Consider the following 21,588-nt stretch of genomic DNA (forward strand, 5'->3'; position numbering starts at 1 on the left):
CTCAAAATTGTACTTAAGTAAATGTACTTTATGTTACTTTCCACCAGTGGTGGAAAGTAACTAAGTACTCGGTGGACCACCACTGCATATTTGTTGAAAGTAGACAGATAAATGCTGTAGTTCACGCTGGGGTTATAGGGTGAAGAAGAGAGAGCAGTAATTGCAGCGGCAACTGTGTAACAAAATCATAGAACATTTTATTTCATTGACAGTACTTCAACACTAGGAACACATAATTCAACTTTCCCTGTGTTTTCAATAACTTAAGACCACTAATGAATTGAACATAAGGCAAATGTGCATGTAAGTTTCCAGATCAGATGAGAAAAAAGGGGGAGGGTGTACAATCACTAAAGCTGTGTTTGCACACACAGCAAAAGTAATCATTCAATTTGAATAACCCTGACTTCAGAGCCATCCGGGTCATCTAAATTATATTCTGCTTAATGTCAAATTACTTATTAACTTATTTATAAGAGATGGCTCCTCTGGCGCAACTTGTCTATGCACACCATTCTAAATAACCATTCACAAGTCAGTTAAAACATACCTCAAACTGGCACAGCATTATGAAGCATGAGTAGGCCTATAGTCCATTCTTTTTTTTAAAGTCACTCAAAAGAGCACATTGCAACGTTGCACCAAAAAATAATACAGAACATCAAGCATAGTCTTCATCAAACCAGTACTATCAACAGTTTCCCCAAACTGGTGGGATAGTTTTGTGTTTTTATGACAGCCAACACAGAACAATTATTGTGGCATTCTTCAGCGACAATGACCTGAAATAACACTTTCCACAAACCGACACTGGAAACAGTTAGATCTTGAACGCCATATTCAAGTCACTAAAACACATTTGGTGAAGTAAAATGTAAAAAAAAAAGAGAGAGAGAAAACCCCTGATAACACACAACAGTGTAATAATACATTTGTTTACAAATACTGACAAATACCATTTGCACAGGGAAGGGAAGTTTCTTGTAATGAGTTGGGTTTGCGGTTACATCTTGAGGTAATCACTTCGGGGATAAAACGGACGATGGAAATACTGTGTACATTTTCAACAATAATGTTCTCTAGTATCCTTACTTATGAACGTCAAACAAGAAACCTGTGCAGCACAAATGGACGTGTATTTAAAATGTAAATGGGGTCAACTGGTTAGGTCTCTAAGGTACATAAGAAACATGAGAGGGGTGGGGGGAGGGGGGGGTCCTCACATAAAACAATAAGACCACTACATTGTTTATCATCATTATATGCCGACACTCACACACACGCATTATTTTGGCAAGTAATTATTTCCACATATTACAGTACAATAAACCACAGAACAACGTAGAAGATGTGGGCGTTATTACTGAGAGATACATTCACATGGTTTCTCCAGAAGGGAAAATGGTTCACAGTAAAGTCCTCAGTGTTCATTTAACGCCGCCAGGCAAGGCGACATCGCGGCATCAAATGCCGAAACAAACAGACTAAAGCCTGATTTATGCTCCGCCGTGCGGCAGTGTCGCGTGCTGAGAATGGCCCGTGAATAGCAGACCTACAAGCTCACAACGCGTCACATCCGCAAGACGTTGTGAGCTTGTAGGGTCGGCTATTCTCTGCGCGCGACACCAGCATGCAACAAAGTATGAATCGGGATTAAGGGGCCTTGTCCACCAAGACGTTTATTTTGATTTTATTTGATCCTGAGTGTGTTTTTAATTGTTTACAATGGGAGCGCCACATTTTTTGGAAACAGCAGCAGAATGACAAGGCACCGAGCGCCTATTCTGCTTGCCGAGAGCTGAAATATTGCCTTGCTTTTTCTGCTGGGGGGGGGGGGGGGAAGACCCATGGACACGGCCCCTAAGGGATGGTTTCCACAAGGCTCCGAGTCCTGTCGCCATGTCAATGATAAGGTCTTCTTACACTGGCACTGTCACTTTATGTTTGACTGTGGGTGTGGGTGTGTGTGGGTGTGTGTGTGTGTGTGTGTGTGTGTGTGTGTGTGTGTGTGTGTGTGTGTGTGTGTGTGTGTGTGTGTGTGTGTGTGTGGGGGGGGGGGGGGGGGGGGGGGGTATTTTCTGGTCCCAGAGGGAGGGGAATTACTTTTACAGGTCCACTCAGCAGATGGCTGCTCAGATGGCTCAGGGCTGCTCAGACGACACCCGTGTACGAATAAGTATAAAACACGGCTTAAGTGGTTAAATTAACACTGCAGACTTTACTGTGTTCCTGTGCTCCACAGATGCGGAGGGATCAGGTGTGTGTGTGACTACATGGCAAAAATGGAGGCACATTCCTCTCCTGAGGCAGACGAGTGAGGGAGGACGTCTCTAGGACAGAGTCTGGCACCTCTTCACCACGGAATCTGGGGGTCTGGGGTAGTAACCGGTGGTGCAAGGCTTGTCGGGAGAGAACCTGGGGAACTTGTAGTCCAGAGGGAGAGCTGAAACCAAAGAGAAACTACAATAATGTCGCAATTACAATTTAGGCATTTTGCACATGATGCTCTTATCCACAGTGGCTTACAAAGTTGAATTGTCTGCATTTCAAGGGCTGGGCAATATTGACAAAATCAAATATGATATTTTGGACCAAATACCTCATTATCAATATTGTGATGATAATAGACCATCTTTTTTATTTTTCAAAATAAAATAAATTGAAATAGCCAAAATTCAAGCTCACAGCCAATAAAAAAAGGAAAGATTTGTTCATTTAACAATGTAAATGAACACATAAAACGCAAAAAGGCAATTAACCATTATGAACCCTAGCATCGCTATCCTGGACATGTCATGAGAGGCAATCATTTGGTGTAAAGGGAAAGAGGAGGGAGCCAAGGATAGAGCCCTGGGGGACCCCGGTCAACGATGTACAGTATAATAGGGGTGAACTTACAGTAAGTGGTTAATAATAAAGACAATTGCACAAACAATTGTACCACTGCCGAACAACCACTGAGCTGTGTGTTTACTACTGAATCGGGGACTTGTATGTCACAGTGAGTCCCCCAATGGAAGCCTGTTGTACATAATCAATACCACTACAGTTAATTCACAGTAACTATCCACAGTGTCTGGGAGTGGCCCATTGCTCAACAGTTTTTCCCCTAACGTCTGGAAAATGACTGCGGCTCTGCCAAACCAAACCCTCCAAAGAGAGAGGAAACAAAGTTTAAAGAAGCATTTTTGTAATATGAAAGAAAAAGGGACAGAAGTTTGTCTCGAAGCTTAAATAAAACTTTTCCGCTCAATCGGGTTCGTTTTGCAGTTCAACGGTGGATGACACTCTGGCAGTGATTTCCCCTCGGACAGATTTGTTGCTGCGGTAGTTATGAAGGTTCATACAGTACGTTGCAAAATGCGAGAGCTTGTAGAATAGAATGTGTGTTGGGGAAGGGGGGGGGACCAATATGGAATCAGAAAAACAGTGCTTTTTTGCTCTGCTGTCCTCCGTGTCTGCAAAGTTAAGACCACTATGTCAGCGATTCTCGAACCTTTTAATTTCAAGAACCCCCAATTTGATATGCATTAGGCCAAGTACCCCCATTTGATACAATTTCTTATCTCTGGGACCCTAATCTGCACTCAAACGTTAATTTAACTCTGAGCGTTCAAATGTTACCAAATGGTATGGTGGTTCCTAATCAATAATTTTGCTGGGATCACCTGGAACCCAAGCATGGTAAACTAAGCAGGTGAGCGTATGTAAGCACACTTTGGCTAATGTTAATGATGTTTGATGAATAGCTAGCTAGCAAGCCTTTCTTTCGATGTCCCACATGAGTGCCAAGGAAATCAAACACTAGCCAATACTAGTTTTGTGCATCTTATTCAACTGTGACTTAAAAGCATATTTCTCAAAAGACCAGGGAGCTAGGTCCGGTGAACCGATCAGCGCCAAAGTTCTTGTGCATACTGCAAGCAGACCACATAGAGACCAAGTACCTCTACCATATGTTTTATACTTTTTTAAACTTCTTGGCCAGGTCTCTCTTGTAAAAGAGATTTCTCAATAAGGCTTTCTGGCAAAATAAAGGCAAAATAAATAAAATAAAACATGAATTTTACGTCACAGGCTGGCCTCGTGGAGGCTGAGATCCTCGTCATCATTGGAGCCACGTCGTTCCCATACGGATCCACAGATTGAAATGATTGTTGTTGTTTTTTAAACACTGGATGTACTTTGGGGAGACCTTGGCGAAAACCATGCGTACACAGTCATACATATGTGAGTATTTATTTCACGTTTCCTCTAGTGGGGGTTGCAATTTCGGGGGCTGTGGTCTGGTGACCCATCATTGCTCATTGCACATGTAGGGCTAGGAGAAACACTTAGTCGGTCGTTAATCAAGACATCCAAGAATGTGGCGAGGCCCAGTGAAAAAGTTCCCACCCCTTGTTATCAAATTGCTATTAAAATCATTTAGACTGGAGATGAGTTTTATGTCAAACTATTTCGACCATGCCTTTTACAAAGACTACACTGTGAAATAGTATTAATTTATCCATTCTTAGTCAGAGAGTGTAAGAGTGTACAAATGGAACCAAATGGACCCTTAAAGGTCTATTTGGTTCGATTTGTAAACTCTCTTTTTATCATTTGCTATTCATTATAAAGTTTTCATTTCAATACAGACAAACATTGTTATGTATAAAACCTTGTATGTAATAAAAATGCAATGGAGATGATTCAGAGTGATGACTTTACTGTGCAGATGGTTTTCTGCCTTAGCCAGCCCCCACAGTCTTGTCCAACATTACCTGCTATGTGTTCCACACTAGGGATGGCCATAGTGCTGTATTTGTGGATGCAATGGCCGCACCAGGTGAGCTTCTGGGTCTCCTCGTCGGCTCCACTGGCCTTGTGGACGTCAACGAAGTAAGACCCCCACTGCTTGGACACGTCCGAGGGCGCCTTCATCCCCTGGTCCTGTTAAGAGGAGTAAACCACTTTAAACCCTCTATATACTTAGTAAACTGGACATGAGTTGCCTCTATACTTTTTTTGCACTCTTTTGCCCTCTTACACCACATCTCTCTGGCAAAGAAATAGGGGATCTACAAGTTCACAACGCATCGCGTTGCGATGCGCTGTGAACATGTAGATCGCCTATTTTTTGCTCCCTCCAGATTAGAGATGCCGGGGTTCAATTGTTAGACAAAAGTGGATGTGAGCTTCCCTCCATCCAGGACATAAATATGACGCACCTTGTGTCAGCAAAGCTCCTACGCTAATCACCAGAGAATAGACACTAAAAGAGATGCGAGCACAACTCCAGTGAGTCACACACAAACGATATAAAAAAACTTGCCGGGTGCACCGCTCCAAAGTGTCTATCATATAAAGCAGTGGTTCTCAACCTGTGGGTCGGGACCCCTACATGACTTCGGGGGGTCCCCAGATGACAGTGAAGTGACAATTTAAGGACTTTTAAGACCTTTTTAATACCTAAAAAAAAGAAAGAGAGAAAAGAAAAAAGACCATCACTGCATCAAAAGTAATCAAAAAACTATACTATAAAAACTGGTCAAACATTGGCCAAATTGTCAAATAATATAAGAAAGAGGGAAAATGTGTGAAAAGTGCCGATCTACAAGCTCACAACGCCTCGCAACACGAGGCCTTGTGAGCCTTGTGAGCAATATTTATCTGTTGAACCAAGTCAAACTAAATGTAATACCACAACTCCTACATGTTTGTCAGGGTGGGGGGGGGCAGTTCAAATATGATTACTTTGGGGGGTCGCAGCCTGAAAAGGTTGAGAACCACTGATATAAATAGTGTTTTTATTTGCAAAAATAGCAACATGTGCCATGTTGCCGTTTTTGCAAATAAAATAAGTACCGGTACCTGAATGGACAGAACTTGTGCTGGCGATAGATTCTTTTCATAATCAGAGAATAGAGCCATCTCAACCATGGACTATTTCCGATAGCAACTCAATTATTTGTATGACAAATCAATCGTCAACTAAAATGGCATGATCATGACAGACAGCCCTATTTACCACTATGTACTGTAACTGGGCTGGAGATGAGCTCCCCAGACAAGTTTGGTCCTGCTGAGGAGAAGACAACCCCACTATGAACTTCTATGGAATTACTATATGAGGTAACCCCCCCAACTGCTTTCATCACACAAAAATACGGAGGATTACACAGATTTAAAATCCCTCACATTTCCCAGAAATACCCAATCCTTTTGCTTAATTGTAAATAATGAGTCACTATGAGTCAGTTAAAGAAGTATGTTGCTGTCCTTCAGCCCCTGCCTTGTTTTTCTTTTGGTCTATTAACTGAATATTGCATTGATGTGGAAATATTTCAGTTTTTTCTTCCTTCTTACTGTGATTTACAATATTGCTTAGTTTTTATTTGCTTTTAACGTGAATGCTGATTTATTTTATCCCCTACCCCTCTCTTCCTCAAGAGGAGTTGCCTTTTTGTCAGGCCAAAGTCGTAAATAAGAACTTGTTCTTCATTGTCAGCATTGTTAAATAAAGGTTATATAAAAACAAACCCAAAAAAAAACTGCCTTGATCACAAAAAGCTCAACACAGAATTACAATCGCTCCTATTTCCCAGAAATAACCAATCCTGTTACAGTACATGTAATTGTAACTAATGAGTGAAGTTATCATTTCTAGATTATGTGTTGATGAGCACAGCACTTCTGGAAAACAGGATGTGGTGTTTTAAAATGTGCTAAGCATGCAGAATTGCAGATATGCTATCAGGGACAGGAAGCAAGCAACACAGAGATTTAACCACTTAAAACCCTATATACTTCATTGACCGGAGTCCCCCAGGGCTCTATACTAGGCCCCCTAATTGTTTCCCTCTAAACACTGATCTACCGAAAACAAAAAGTCGATCTACAAGCTCAGGGCTGAGGTTTAGTATTTTCGGGGGTTCAAGTGATAAAAGGAGAGATTTATTGCAATGGATACGGTGCTGTCCAAAAAAATTTCTCGAGATCACCACACCGCACACCACACTAGACAACTGGCCTCTAACTCTTTTAAACTGTACAACATAAAAAATAAATACAAAAAAGTTACAGTGTATCAGGAGCAGGCGGCCAAAATAATATAAAATAAAATAAGTTTAATTAACATCTGACAGATTTTGCCTCAATGAACACTAAAACCATGGCGATGTTGGTACCTTGCACTGCTCATAGAACAGTACTGGCTCAGCGGTCATATCAGAGATTTTAAGCCTAATTTATACTACACTATATATAAATATATTTTTAAAAGCGAACATTTCTAACTTAAATCTTTACCTCTGGGGGTCCCTGAAACAAAAATATTTTGAGGCGGGGTCGGCGGCCAAATACATATTAATTTGGGGGTCCTTGACATGAAAAGGTTTCAGAACCACTGACATAGCAGAAACATAGGTTTTTCAGAAAACTTTTATAGGATTTAAGAAGACATTTGTAGAATCGGCCTCAGGTCTTAATGGGTTAATGGGTTATTCTTCATGAGTCTAATCTGTCTTGCCACAGATACGCTGACTCATGTTCTTGTGTGTGTGTGTGTGTGTGTATATGTGTGTGTGTGTGTGTGTGTGTGTGTGTGTGTGTGTGTGTGTGTGTGTGTGTGTGTGTGTGTGTGTGTGTGTGTGTGTGTGTGTGTGTGTGTTCCACACACATCCTGTAGCGTGGCACACTGTCACAGAGAGGCGACTGTGCATTTCAACAGGCCAGAGCCTGCTTGTTGAGGGAGAGGGCAGCACTGGGCAGTATTAGACTGTACTGTACATCCTTGTTGAGATCATTTCATTAAGAGTTTCCTCCTTCCTCTCTGCAGGTCAGATACTCCAAAATGTTACATGGCTCCAGTGGTGTAAAGTAACTATAAGTACATTTACTCAAGTACTGCATTTTTAGGCACTTTCACTTTACTGAAGTATTTCCAATTTTCATTCATTTTACTTCTACTCCACTACATCTCAGAGGCAAATATTGTACTTTTATTCCACTACAATTATTTGAAAACTTTAGCTACTAGTTACTTTGTAGATTTAGATTATTATTACCATTCAGCCCTGTATACATTTCGGCCATTTGAAAATAGCCGATCTACAAGCTCACAATGCGTCATGATGCGATGCATTGTGAGCTTGTAGATCTGTATTTTCAGAAGATTTTTTTAGACATTTTAGACAACTTGTGAAATGGGACATTCTGCATAATGAGTTTCTACTTTTGGTACTTTAGGTACATTTTCATACCAATACTTTTGTACTTTTACCCTTCTACTTGTAACAGAGTATAAAAGAGTGTAAAAGAGTCTACATTGCCATATTGATACTTTTACTTAGGTAAAAAATAAATAGTATTTTTTCCACCCCTGCATGGCTCAGCTTTCAGTATAGCGGAAGATCTGAACTGACTGAAACGTTGACAAGCAATAAATCAGTGGAGGTTTTTGTCATTACCAGTGTGTGGACACTTGTTATCTGTTACATTGCTGTTTGTCCTGCACCCCCATGGATGTGCGTGTGCTATCCTTTTCAAAAAACACAAATCCCCACCAGCCATAAAAAAAGAAAGATCAGAGGAGGGGATATCAAAAGCAGAGGCATGGACCCCCCCACCATCCCCACCCCATCAAATGGAACCCTGCATACTGCAGAACACGTGTACACATGCAAAGACCCAGTCTACAAAGGGTATGTTGGTGGCTCTCAGCCAAAGGCATGGGGGTAGGGAGGTTTCGTAGGGGGGGCAGGCAGGGGGGGTTGGGGGGGGGGGGGGGGGGAGCAATGGTGGGTGAGCGCGCTAAACGGAAACAGCTGCTTGTGTTGAACTTACCTCAAACTTTCCCTTCTTTTCCAGAGGCTCGACTTCTTGGGCCTCATTGGACACGGCCGCGTCGCTCTTCGGGACGCCCTCTCCCTCCATTTCCTCCACCACCATCACCGTCTCCCACTTGCCGAAGCTGCTGGCGGGGAACATGTCCGACCGCATGCTATCACCAAAGTACACTACCTGGAGGGGGGGGGGGGGTAAAAGACACGGGGGGGGGAAGGTGCATTAACAGCTGCCACATACTGGAGTCAGCTCAGTCTTTCCCAAACATTTTCAGCTAGAAGACACAGAACCCAAACTTACAAAAATACATTGTGAATTAACTACTTTAACTACTTAAACTTTTAATAAAATGCTCACAACATGTCACATCGCCATTCGCCACACATTGTGAGCTTGTAGATGACGTGCTATTGTCACAAAACAAGTATTTTTATTAACGTAAATGCATATTTGCTTATGACCCATAAATACGGGTCCGCGATCCAAAATGGGACCCTATGTTAAAAAATATAAACTGTTTTAGACTGACCATCACTGATTTGCCAAGTTAGACTTAAGTGATGTGATGTGATGTGATCAAGTATCAGTCTAATGGCACACTTTCTCTGAAATACACTGGAGGGGTGAAACGACGTAATAGTCGCTTCTTTTGAAGAGACTGTTACTCTATGTTAGGGTTTCAAAGCAACCCACAGAAAGAGACACCTTATACTACAGACCCTCATTTAACAGAATGTTATCCCAAGGAATTCCTGTATTTCTATTGTTGGATATGCTTTAGTCTACACCAGGACACCTGGGGGGGGGGGGGGTACCAGGGGGTACCAGGGGGGTCCCCAGCAAAATGTGTTAATAAATCATCACAATAATTTTCATATTTTATACTTTGGCTATTCAAAAATAGCAGATCTACAAGCTCATAGCGCGTCACTTCGTGCCGCGCTATGAGCTTGTAGATCTGCTATTTTTCTGGGGGTCCCTGGCACAAAACATTTTCAGATGGGGGTCCACGGCCACATACATATCAATTTGGGGGTCCCTGACACGAAAAAGTTTGAGAATCCCTGGTCTACGCAATACTGTAGATAGGGAGATGTGAAAACTATAATCAGAATGTCTGATAAATGAAACTTTTTTTCCAGCAAGGGATCCCCATAAAATGATCAGATGACATTAGGGTCTCCTGCCACCACTTTAGGAACAACTGCTCTGATTTGTCTACTTAGTGGCAGTGCTGCAATAAAATTGGGGTTGGACTGAATTCTTTTTCTGCAGAGCACTAAACAGTGGTAGTCAAATTCAATAAAGCCAACATATGTTGCCCCAAAGGCGAACTAGACCAGACACGATGAGCCTGCAAAACTCATCATGACTTCTTTGACCATCGTATTTCCTTTGTCTTTCAATGCCTGGAAAGAAAAACAAGTTGAGACAGGCCTTAACTGAACAGCATTCCATTGACAGCAGGGGGCACAGTACTTAGAGCTTTTAATTCAACAGTTACTGTACATATGTTTCTACGCCAGTCAAACTGGAGAGAAAATACCGAAGAATAGGAATGTGAGATTAGGAGGTTGAAACGAAAACGATACAGAATTCAACTGAACAAAGCTTTTAAAGTCCTTTAATAAAAAAAAAGGCTTTCCAGTATTTAAAGGTAGTAATATGACAGAGCCCATTTAGGGGCGGATATTAAATTTAAGATGCAGTTTGCACTTTGTTGAGCACTGAAATGGCTGTAAAATGTTGGCATGAATCGAGCGAGACCCTTAAATAAAAGCCATATGTTTTATTGTACTTTCTCTGGCTACAGCATAAATCCTGGTGCAAGGTTGGCCCTAAAAAAGAAAAAGAAGGAAAAAAGAAAACATCTTTAAAACCCATAAGTCTTCCTTGCTCTGTCTTCCACTTATGTAACTTGTGCTTATAGCTAGGCTGCTCCATCAGATGAACGGTAGCTATCAACACCATCGAGATAACACAGCTGAACATATGTCCACCACATGTGGCATTTCTCATCGAACCTCATCTTTAGAAGCGTAGCGCGTGCGCGAAAATTTGCTTTTTTCCCGGGTTTGTTACCTTTTTGTTTTTCTTTTGTTACTTTAATGCGGTTAATTCGGTTAATTTGGTACAAAAAATGTACTCCGTGAAGTGCAGATGTCGGAGGTTTTTTCTTTTTCTTTTTTTGGGATGAATTTGTGATGGGTGCTCGTCATTTCTCCTGGGTGCTTTAGCCCCGAGGCACCCACAGTATCGGCGCCCTTGATGAAAATGATACATGCATGGACAGAAAAAGCTGGGGGCCTCATTCATGAAAACGTTCTTGGATTTTTGCTTAATCTTAAAACAATTACGCATGAGATACTTGCGTGGGAAAATACAAAAAGATTATCTGTACCGTCTTAACCTAACTCATTTGTCTTAGAATTCATTCCAATTCATTCAACGTATGTAATTTGTTGGTGTATTTTGCCGTTCTGCCTTTCTTATGTCCTGATGCTGTTCTTTTGACCCGGTTCCATTTTTACATCTTACCAATTCGCTGCCAGGGGCTTTCTAATGCTGGCAGGTAGCTTCTGCCAGCATTTTTAAGCATTCTGACACATTTTTCAAGAACCACAGAATATTTATCTCCATTATGATCGATCCCCTGATGATTGCTAATCACGGAGGAAATCCATGTGCTTCCGTGAAGAAAAAAAAATGTCATTGTGATCTTCTCTTGTTATACCCAGTTGAAAATAGCATGTTTCGCCAAAAATACAGTAAAAAGTACACAGGAGCCAAGATTTTTTTTTCTTTTAATCACGGATATATCCGTGATTGGCAGATAGCGGTTGGATTTGAATTCACGGATATAACTGTGAATGGCAGGTAATCTGTTAAAAGGGAGCTCCTGGTTAAATAAAGCCATATGTTAATAATGATGTCTACAGAATGAGACGTCATAAAAAGGAGTGTCCATCATGCATTCATGTAAAAATCCTCAGTATTAATTTATCAATCTGCAACTCGTACTTGTACATTTATACACTCTTAGAGTTAAAATACCACTCAGGATTTTACAGTTTATCCCCTCCACAGACGGTCAGACCCTTGTGGTGCGCATACAGCCAGTCCTCCATACATCAACAAACAGCCCAGTGGGGAAGAGCCTTCAGGCATCACATTTCCAGCTGGACCTCTTCCATGTTTTTAAAAGAACCGCCTCCTTGTGGAACTCTTGCCCTATTCTTATAAATGGCAATTCCGAGGATCCATCAGGCGCTTGCCATGTGGATCCATGTGATAAAAAAAAAAAGAAAAAAAAAGGTTAACCGTACAGCTGCACTTGTTTTAAATTTGTCTGGATTAAGGTATGAATGTAAAAACATATTTTTCCCCCCAGAACTAGCCACAGCTGTGCACTAACCGAGGAGAAAAAAAAGCGAAGAAAAAAGCTAGGCTGTTGTAAGCTTGTAGATCTGCTATTAGCTGATGTGTATGTTAAAGTGCTCATGTGGCCCATAGTCGCTTCTTTTGGGCTGGTTTTCCTAGACCTGGTTGCTTGTTTCTCTCACAGAATCTGGCAACACTGATCAGAGTGGCTAAAGTGGCTCCAGTGAAAATACACTTTGCCCTGGAATGCTAATCTTATGAGTTTTGGGCAGATAGCTCTTTCTCTATCATTGTCCCCGACTGACAACAGACCATCATTCTGTCACACAAGATGACACCACGTATTCTTCTAAATGAAGGTCTTGTGTAATGTCTCACTCAATGAGACGTTGTATTCCCCTGTACAGTATACTTGGTGGTGCGGAAACAACAAACACTCCATTTCATCATCAATGAGGTTCTTAGCCAGCTGTGTAGTTCACCCACCAATTTTGAAGACAACACGTACTGTAGATTTCATGATATAAAAGGCTTGTGTCAACGACACTTTAGAGTGTAGCATTTTCAGGCCTGTTTACCAAATGAAGCACTTTCAACCCGGAGTCCCTATTTTGGGCATGACAATTATAGGCAAAACTTTTCAGAAAAATTAAAAAGTTGAAAAATAAACAGCTAATCTACAAGCAGATCTATAGCGCGATGCGTCGTGAACATGTAGAGCTATTGTTTTTTAAAGTTACATTTTCACCTATAATGACTTGCCCAAAATAGGGAAGCCAGGTTGAAAGCTGGTTAAAACCAGTGGTTCTCAACCTTTTCTGGATCAGGGCCCTCAGGCTGAAGTGTTAAGTGGTCAGACGTGCATTTTCAGAGCATGTTTATTTTAATGATCACTCAATCGATTGTGTTCTGGCTTATTGGATCAATGGAACTAACACAGTATTCCTATTTATCGGTATCACAATGAGAACACATTTTTCAAGGTTTTAGAGAAATAAATACCATGTCATTTGTATTTACATATGTTTTATATTCATGTCATGTTATCATTACAATCGTAGTGTTTTGACAATTATTTGGGGGCCCACTTGCAATACCCTCGGGCTTTATTATTTTCTGTCTTGTTATCATCACCACATCACTCACAGCAGAGATTCCAGATAAAGCCGTCCGCAGGTCAACAGAGTCAGGGGGCCCTTTAGAAGGCAAAAGGTACCTTAAGGAGACCATTGTGTTCCACTGTGTGGGGTCTGAGCTACAGAGAGTGGAGGGCTTCAAATGACACATCTGAGAGGAAAAGCTCAGGGAGATAAGGACTTCAAGGAATACCAAAACGCTCGCCCCAAAACACAGTCGCCCCCCCGGGGCAAATCCGGCGGTATTCACCTGGTATTCCTAAACGTAACCTCAGTAAACTATGCCTAAACCTAACCTTATTCCTAAACTTAACCTCAGTAAACTATGCCTAAACCTACCTTATTCCTAAACTTAACCTCAGTAAACGATGCCTAAACCTACCTTATTCCTAAACGTAACCTCAGTAAAACGGTGCCAACACCTAACCTTATTCCTAAACTTAACCTCAGTAAAACTATGCCTAGCCCTAAACGTTTTTTTTTTTTTTTTTTTTTTTGTTAAATTTTTATCCCACGATTTTGTAACCCTATTTTTTACACCCAGTGCCAATTGTCTATGTAATCCTGGGCACTACCTTCCCTCTGCCAACCTAGGGAGGCCAGGGCCGAGCTCATGCCTCCTTCAATGCATGAGAGCCAACTGACCTTCTTGTCACCTGACAGGGGAGAGTTTCCCTGGTTGGACGTAGCGCGTGGAAGGAACACGTTATTCCAACCAGTTCCCTTCCCCTCCATCAGGCGCCCCGGCTGGCCAGGGGGGAGGCAGTATAGTGACCAGGATTACTGCATGTTTTTGTGAGGGTACCTACCCTAGGAGACACGGGGAGAACATGCAAACTCCACACAGAGAGGCCCTTTCGCCAACCCCACCTAGGGTATGGGCACTGATGACGCGGAGGAGAGAACACACCCCCAGCGCCCACAGCGTCCCCTGCGGGAATCGAACCCAGGACCTTCTAGCTGTGAGGCGACAGCACTACCGACTGTGCCACCGTGCCCCCCCTAAACATATTTCTAACCTTATCCTCAGTAAAACAAATACTAGAATACAAGAACCGCTGGTCCGTGGGAAAAAAATGGGGGCCAGCGTGTTTTGGGGCGAATCTTCCAGTTACCACTTCAAGAACCCTAGCGTCCCTATTCGGGGGTGCATAATCAGATAAAATAGTCAACCTACAAGCTCCCGTCGTATCGCAACGTGGCAAGTTGTGGCAAATTTCGACAAAGACATACTGTATGGTGTACAGGGAAATACTAGAGGATCTAGTATAGATTCCTGGGGGACCCCGGTCAAGTAAGTATACAGAGTTTATGTGGTTAAGCCAGGGCTTCTCCGTTTTGATACTGGGGACACAGGGGACCTCTGCTTTTTAATGTTTAATCAGGAAACAATTTAGACCGGTGACACCAGGTGAATCCAATTAACCACTTTGTAGAGTAGAAAAAGTATCAGAAGTCTGGTTCCCCACAGCCACAGGTTTGACATTTTCATGACTAATCTGGAAGAAAAAATAGTTCTTGGTTACTGGTCAGTGAATGACCAATCACAATCATTCTCAGCAAGTGTGTGGATAAGTGATTAATTATTTCTATTTAAGGAGACATTCAAGTTCAAATCTGCATATCTGGTGTAACTCCAAGTTGGTTCGTTTTTTAATTGCAATACATATTGCAACATACTAGAATATAAATGTAAATTCTTAAATGTTAGCCAGCCCTTAAACATGCAATTTTGAGGATATCCTTGCTAGTATGCGAGTACTAAACGTTTTCTTAATTATTTGTGTGACAATTAATCGTCAACTTAAATGTGTAACTGTGACAGCCCTAGTGATGGCATCCCGTCACCCCGGCTGTGACCCCGGTTGGTCAGGACTGTAAGTGGGTGGGTGTAATCTTCCCCTGAATGGGTCCATTCAGCCCACCTGTGGTAAGCCATGTCAGGTGAAAGTGGAGAGAACTCTAAACACAGAGCGCCTCAAGTCACCCCGGAGGAGCTACTCAAAAGCAGCCGTAAGTGCAGGTTGACACTTGCATTCCGCGAGAGCTTTCTCCACGTGGCTGAGGGGGAACAGACAGGGCATTGAGCCCCCGAGCCAGGGCCGAGTGAGAGGGAAGAGGGGGAGGGTGGGGGGAGGAAAAGAGAAGATCTGAGGACGTGGATGGATGATGACGAGTATTCCATCCATTGGTGTGTTTTTTGGGGGTGGGTGGGTTAAGGCAACGTAACTCTCCCCCCCCTGCTGCCAAAGAGTTTCTCCGCTTGCCATAGTTACATCTGAGCAGATTTCCAGGCCAGAACCTTTCCGCTACGCTACGCACAGTAAAAGAAATTGAGGGACACGAGCAGTTTCTGTGACACTTTTACTACACTGGGCGGAAAGAGAAAGAGAAGTCACCATTCTTGTGGGTTTTCGTTCATATTTCTTCCGTGTAGAAAAATTGGCTGTGTAGAAAATGAGCACACACTAGGGAAGGCTGTGTAGTATTTTGGCAGCATGTGTTGCTGCCTTACAAAGCAAAAGGCGGTAACCACAATTTTACCATTTTAAAAGGTCAGAGTTCATGACTGATGTGTAGGTTTCACTGACTCGCAAAACTACTGACCTTGTAGGACAGAGCACCTCTGGAGTGAAAACCCTAACCCAAATTGTTCTATAAATCAAAATGCTAGCCTCATGATTACCTTCACCAAAGGAGATTATGATTTGGCCCCTGTCTGTCTGTCTGTCTGTCTGTTAGTCTGAATATCTGAAATGCATGGATTTGGACAAACCGATGTGGAAAGATCGGTCATGGTGGCAAAGAAGATGGAACTTTTCATGATGATTGAACAAACAAGGAAGTGGTTAAATCATGACAAAAAGGCGTATCACTTCTGAATGGATCCATGTACCGCCACAACACTTTGAGGAAAGGTTTGTCATGGAGCAAAGGAGAACTGTCAACTGACTGGCAGTCGACCCCCAGGCTATGCCTACTATATATATGATATGATAATGCTGGTCTATGTTTTTCACATATAGTAATTTAATAAATACAATACTCCAATAAACAACTGTTTAAAAATAATAATAATTTGATTAAATATTTAAAAAAAAATGAAATTGGCCTTTTTCCATTGATATAGAGATCTCCATATATGGGCATAAAAGGGACAGACAGACAGACAGACAGGCAGTTACAACGGGTACCCTGACAACGGGTATAACAGGTATTGTATAACAGGGTGGGAGCATGCATTCCCTATTTGCATCGTTCCCCAACGGGCACCAGTCTACCGTAGTTTAATAAAATTATATTTGAATAATCAATCCCTATTTTGGGCATGTCATTATAGGCGAAAAGTTTAAAAGAAAAGAGTCAAATGTTATTTTTTTTGGAAAATGATGATGATGAGGAGGAGGATAAATAACAGATTTCTATTTAGTATGCCTTGTTGTAAATCACCGATTTTGCTATAAGAATGGACTTGGTCTTGGAAGCCCCAGCAGGCAGCCTGCTGGCACTCGGCATGCCAGCTGTCAACAGCTGTGCCAAGAGGCTGCAGGACGTGTGCCTGCTTCCCTCACCCTGGTGTGAATCTGCCCCGAGATGATTGATCGCAAAGCTCTCATCTGTGCCTGAATCAACCACAAAGCAAAGATAAAGTCTTGTAGAGAGCCAGTTATCCTGTCACCCATTCAGTGATTTAGATTTTGTCGGAAAATGAAAAGAAAAATCGAAAACTAAATAAAAACTAAGCTATGGTGACTAAAACTAAGACTAAATATACTGACAATTTCGTCAACAAATAAAAAAAACTATACTAAAATGTTAGAGAGGGACAAGTGGAGCAGAGATCCAGTAGAACTAAAAGACAAGTCATTTTATGTTTGGTTGTGCTCTGGTATTGCGCTCTGAAAATAGCAGATATACGCGCTGCGACGCGTTGAGAGCTTGTAGATCGGCTATTTTCAGTATGCAACCCAGTGTAAAATCAGCCATTACGACGCCATCAAGGCACCGCCAGAATACATTTTAGTTGACTAAATCAACTGTAGATTTAGTCGACTATAATCTTATGATATTTAGTTGACTAAAACATTTCAGGTGACTAAAATATGACTAAAACTAAATTCATATTCAAAAGACTAAATCAAAATTTGATGTCAAAATCAACACTGCCCATTTCAGTGCGATAGCTACAAATGTAATCACCGACATGTTTCCTGGACTAATGCAGTTAATGTTCTTGTCTGCTGTACGTTGCTAACAGGAAATTGTTTTCCAAAATGAAGCTTTGATCTCTTTTCAGCCATTGGTATTTACAAGGAATGGGTCTCTCTGGTTTGAACGTCATCCACTAATCTCGCGATTACTGCAGCATTTATGGAGGCATTTATAAAGACTGTGGTACCCATTGTCCACGGAACAGTTTGGTTAGTTAGCTCAGCACCAGTGGTGTAAAGTAACTAAGTACATTTACTTAAGTACTGTACTTCAGTACAATTTTGAGGTATTTGTACTTTACTTGAGTATTTCCAATTTCCAATACTTTTTCTTCTACTCCTCTACATCTCGGATGCAAATATTGCACTTTTACTCCACTACATTTATTTGAAAACTTTAGTTACTAATTACTTTGTCGATTTTGATTATAATTACAAAACATACATTAACCACTTCAGCCCTATATACATTTTGGCCATTTGAAAATAGCCGATCTACAAGCTCACAATGCGTCGCGATGTGACGCATTGTGAGCTTGTAGATCTGCTATTTTCAAACAATTTCTATACATTTGAAAACTTGAAATGGGGCAATCTGCATAATGAGTACTTTTACTTTTGGCACTTCAGTATATTTTGACACCAATACTTTTGTACTTTCACTCAAGTAAATTTTGAATTCCGGATTTTCACTTGCAGTATTTCTACATTGCGGTATTGATACTTTTACTCAAGTAAAGCATGTGAGTACTTTTTCCACCACTGCTCAACCTACACCAATGTTCCCATAACACCGTGACGTCTGGCTTTCGCCTCAACGAAAAGCCCAGCATGTGCTTTTCTCATTTCCGTTTTTACAATACCCTGTGAGAGCGTGGGACGGAGACGTCCCAGACCTTGCTGTTATACCTCGGGCTCGGGCTTGCCGGTCATGGTCTTGAGCAGCTCGTGGAGGTGGGGCCAGTTGCCCTGCGAGTACCAGCCCGGCTTCTCCAGGGAGGGCAGGCCCTCGCTCTCCTCCACGTCGTTCACTGCAGAAAAAGACAGAGAAAAACAAACCGCATGGTCAACCACACACACACACACAGCCCCAGCTGTACTACTAGGAAGAGAGAGAGAGAGGACAAGAGCAGTCGTGACCGCATGCTCTCTGGCAACCCAAACGTTCAACCGCCCTCGTTTTTTACTTAACCTCGTGCCACCACAGAACTAACCAGTACATCCCACAAGAAAACAGAACAGGAGCAGATACAGTAGGATTATTTGGGTGATATTATATTTATAATAGACCATATCGTTACGCGTATATTACATGTATATCGTCGGAAACTTCTTCATTCTTCTTTTTCCATCTCCTTAACGTTTTTTTGGACAGCACAAGGTTTCTGCCCCACAGCAACCATATACATTTGTATGGGTCTATATGTCTGTGGGTTTATGTGGTTATATGTGGTTTATTTAGGTGTCAGGGTGTGTGTGTGTGGTGGTCTTGAATTACTTAAAGTGTCAGGGGAGGGAGGGAAGCCTAATTAGAGCTTATTCTACCGGCTGTGTTTTGAGCTTGTTAGCACGTGTGTTTGTATCCTGGCATGCCCTTCCATGGAGAGCGAATGTATTTATTTTTGTCACCAAGCTCTATCGCTCGCTGATGCTCACAGCTGTGGAGGGGGAAAGCCAGACTGGGAGTAAAAAATCACACCCTGTGTGAAGTGGGCGGTGTCTTGCTAGCTAATCACAATACTGAATGGAGTCAACCAATCATGTACAAAAGATAAATACATTTATTGAAACACTCTTTATGATGGACGAAACCATAACTTGAAAAAAACCAAATTTAGTTTTTTTTCAAGTTATGGTTGCTTATATAGGGCTATGCACATGTGTCATGTGACACTGGCCAATCACAGTCCTGAATAGACTGTGATTGGCCAATCACAGTGCAGGATAATTGTACAAATTTCCTGGGCCCAGATCACAGCGCAGGAAAATGTACATTTTTCCAAATCTCACTTATAGGGGCGGTTTCACCGCCCAAAAATAAATACATTTATTGAAACACTCTTTATGATGGACAAACCCATAACTTGAAAAAAACCAATTTATGGTTTTTTTCAAGTTATGGTTGCTTATATAGGACTATGCACATGTGTCATGTAACACTGGCCAATCACAGTCCTGAATAGATTGTGATTGGCCAATCACAGCGCAGGATAATTCTACAAATTTCCTGGGCCCGGATCACAGCGCAGGAAAATGTACATTTTTCCAAATCTCACTTATAGGGGCGGTTTCACCGCCCAAAAAATCACAGTGATGGATGGACTGGGCTCACTTCAGGCCCAACCTCATCCCTGGTCTCATTTCCCCCTCTTACCCTGTTATACAGGCAACGTGTCAAAGAGGAACGTTAGGAAAGCCAGCATTTTTTGCTCTTGAAATGTCTTCCTCCTCTTCTGCAGCTTCTCTTGGCGCACTTATTCAAGCACAACAAAACCTAAGGGACTATTACCTAATACAATGGTTCTCAACCAGTGGTCCAGGGACCACCAGTGGTCCTTGAGTGGGTTCCAGGTGGTCCCCAGCTAAATGATGGAGAGTTGGTAATGGACCCTTATAGATCTTTAACTCTTGAGAGTGTAAAATGAAACCAAATGGACCCGTGAGGGTCCATTTGGTTTCATTTTACTCTCTCAAGAGTTAAATTATTGTTAAACATCTGCATTACTTAATTTACAAGAAGTTTACACAATTAGAGAATGTAGAATAATTGTTATTTTGACCAACATTTGCCTATTGTCTCTCCTATGTACCACATCAATACAGCATGGAATTGTGTACAAAATCTTATCAAACGACAACAAAATATTCTAAGTCATGGGTCTGAGAGTCGAAATCTCGCATTTGCACTTGGTCTTTACAGCAAAAATGTTCGCACATAAACAATAATAGAACATAATAGAAGATAGAATGTGAAATATAACATGGCGGCTAGAACACATATGTTAACATCTTTTAATTTAGTACAAATACAGTACATATACACATATCCATATCCATCCATATATCTATTATGGATGAGGTTAGACTCAAGAGATGTGTTCAGCAAAACCAAAACTGTCTAGCATTGGTTAAAATTCCAGTGCTCTAGTGAGAACAGTAAGAAAATGTATTTTGTATTTATGTTATGTGTTTGTGATTTTTTTGTATCCTGATGGCTGCTTGGCACAAAATGAATTTCCGCAAGGACAAATAAATAAATATCTATCTAATGCTTTGTTCAGCTATTTGGTCATGTTTACATAATGTACCCTTCTCATTGGAGGTGTATAGTATAGATAGTAACCAGATACTAGAATAAACTATTATTCCACTGTTCCACTCGCCAAGTCATTCATGACCAAAGGAGAGATGTTTGTGTAAGTGTGTGTGTGTGTGTGTGTGTGTGTGTGTGTGTGTGTGTGTGTGTGTGTGTGTGTGTGTGTGTGTGTGTGTGTGTGTGTGTGTGTGTGTGTGTGTGTGTGTGTGTGTGTGCATGCATGCGTGTGTCTGTTCTGTATGGGACTAGGATGAAATGATCCTCTTGTCTGCATTACTTATGCACAAGCAAGGCCTGTATCCAAGATTCTATTGAATAGTGTAATAGGAGCAAAACTCAAGCAATGGCTCGCTTGCACTAACTGTAGCATCTCAAGAAGTACAGTACCTTCTCCCCAGTGACTAGCTAAATCGACATCCCCCGCATTCAATGTGTTGAGAATTTATCTTTACGGCAGCACATACTGTAAAGTGAACCATGTTGAGTTTGGCTACTGCATGACATGTGGCGCTATCTTGTGTTCGGCCATTATCTAGGAAGCCTGCAACTCCCTCCCTCTTTGAAGTGGGGAATTGCTCATTCTGGACAGAAGAGGTTAAGAGTGGTGTTTAGGACTGATTGGCACTTAAGATCAGCAATGGAGAGAGAAGAAAGCATCCTCCACTTTCATTTTGAGCATTCAAAAATGTTTTCCAAAAATGTCAAAATACTATTTTCA

General features: G+C 41.7%; 1 protein-coding gene across 1 annotated transcript in view; it reads right to left on the reverse strand.

Moving 5' to 3' along the window:
• Positions 1 to 175: 175 nt before the first annotated feature.
• The window catches only part of nt5dc1 (5'-nucleotidase domain containing 1), an 87,822-nt gene continuing 66,409 nt past the window's right edge, over positions 176 to 21,588 (reverse strand). Inside the window, exons 9-12 of the mRNA XM_080453141.1 lie at positions 18,464 to 18,585; positions 8,827 to 9,003; positions 4,764 to 4,932; positions 176 to 2,443 (exon numbers count right to left, since the gene is read on the reverse strand). Coding sequence (XP_080309267.1) covers positions 2,331 to 2,443; positions 4,764 to 4,932; positions 8,827 to 9,003; positions 18,464 to 18,585 — 581 coding nt within the window. The 3' untranslated portion in view covers positions 176 to 2,330. The remainder of the gene's footprint in view (positions 2,444 to 4,763; positions 4,933 to 8,826; positions 9,004 to 18,463; positions 18,586 to 21,588) is intronic.

Source organism: Gymnoscopelus braueri (assembly GCF_963280865.1).
Source record: "Gymnoscopelus braueri genome assembly, chromosome: 16".
Classification (NCBI taxonomy): domain Eukaryota; kingdom Metazoa; phylum Chordata; class Actinopteri; order Myctophiformes; family Myctophidae; genus Gymnoscopelus; species Gymnoscopelus braueri.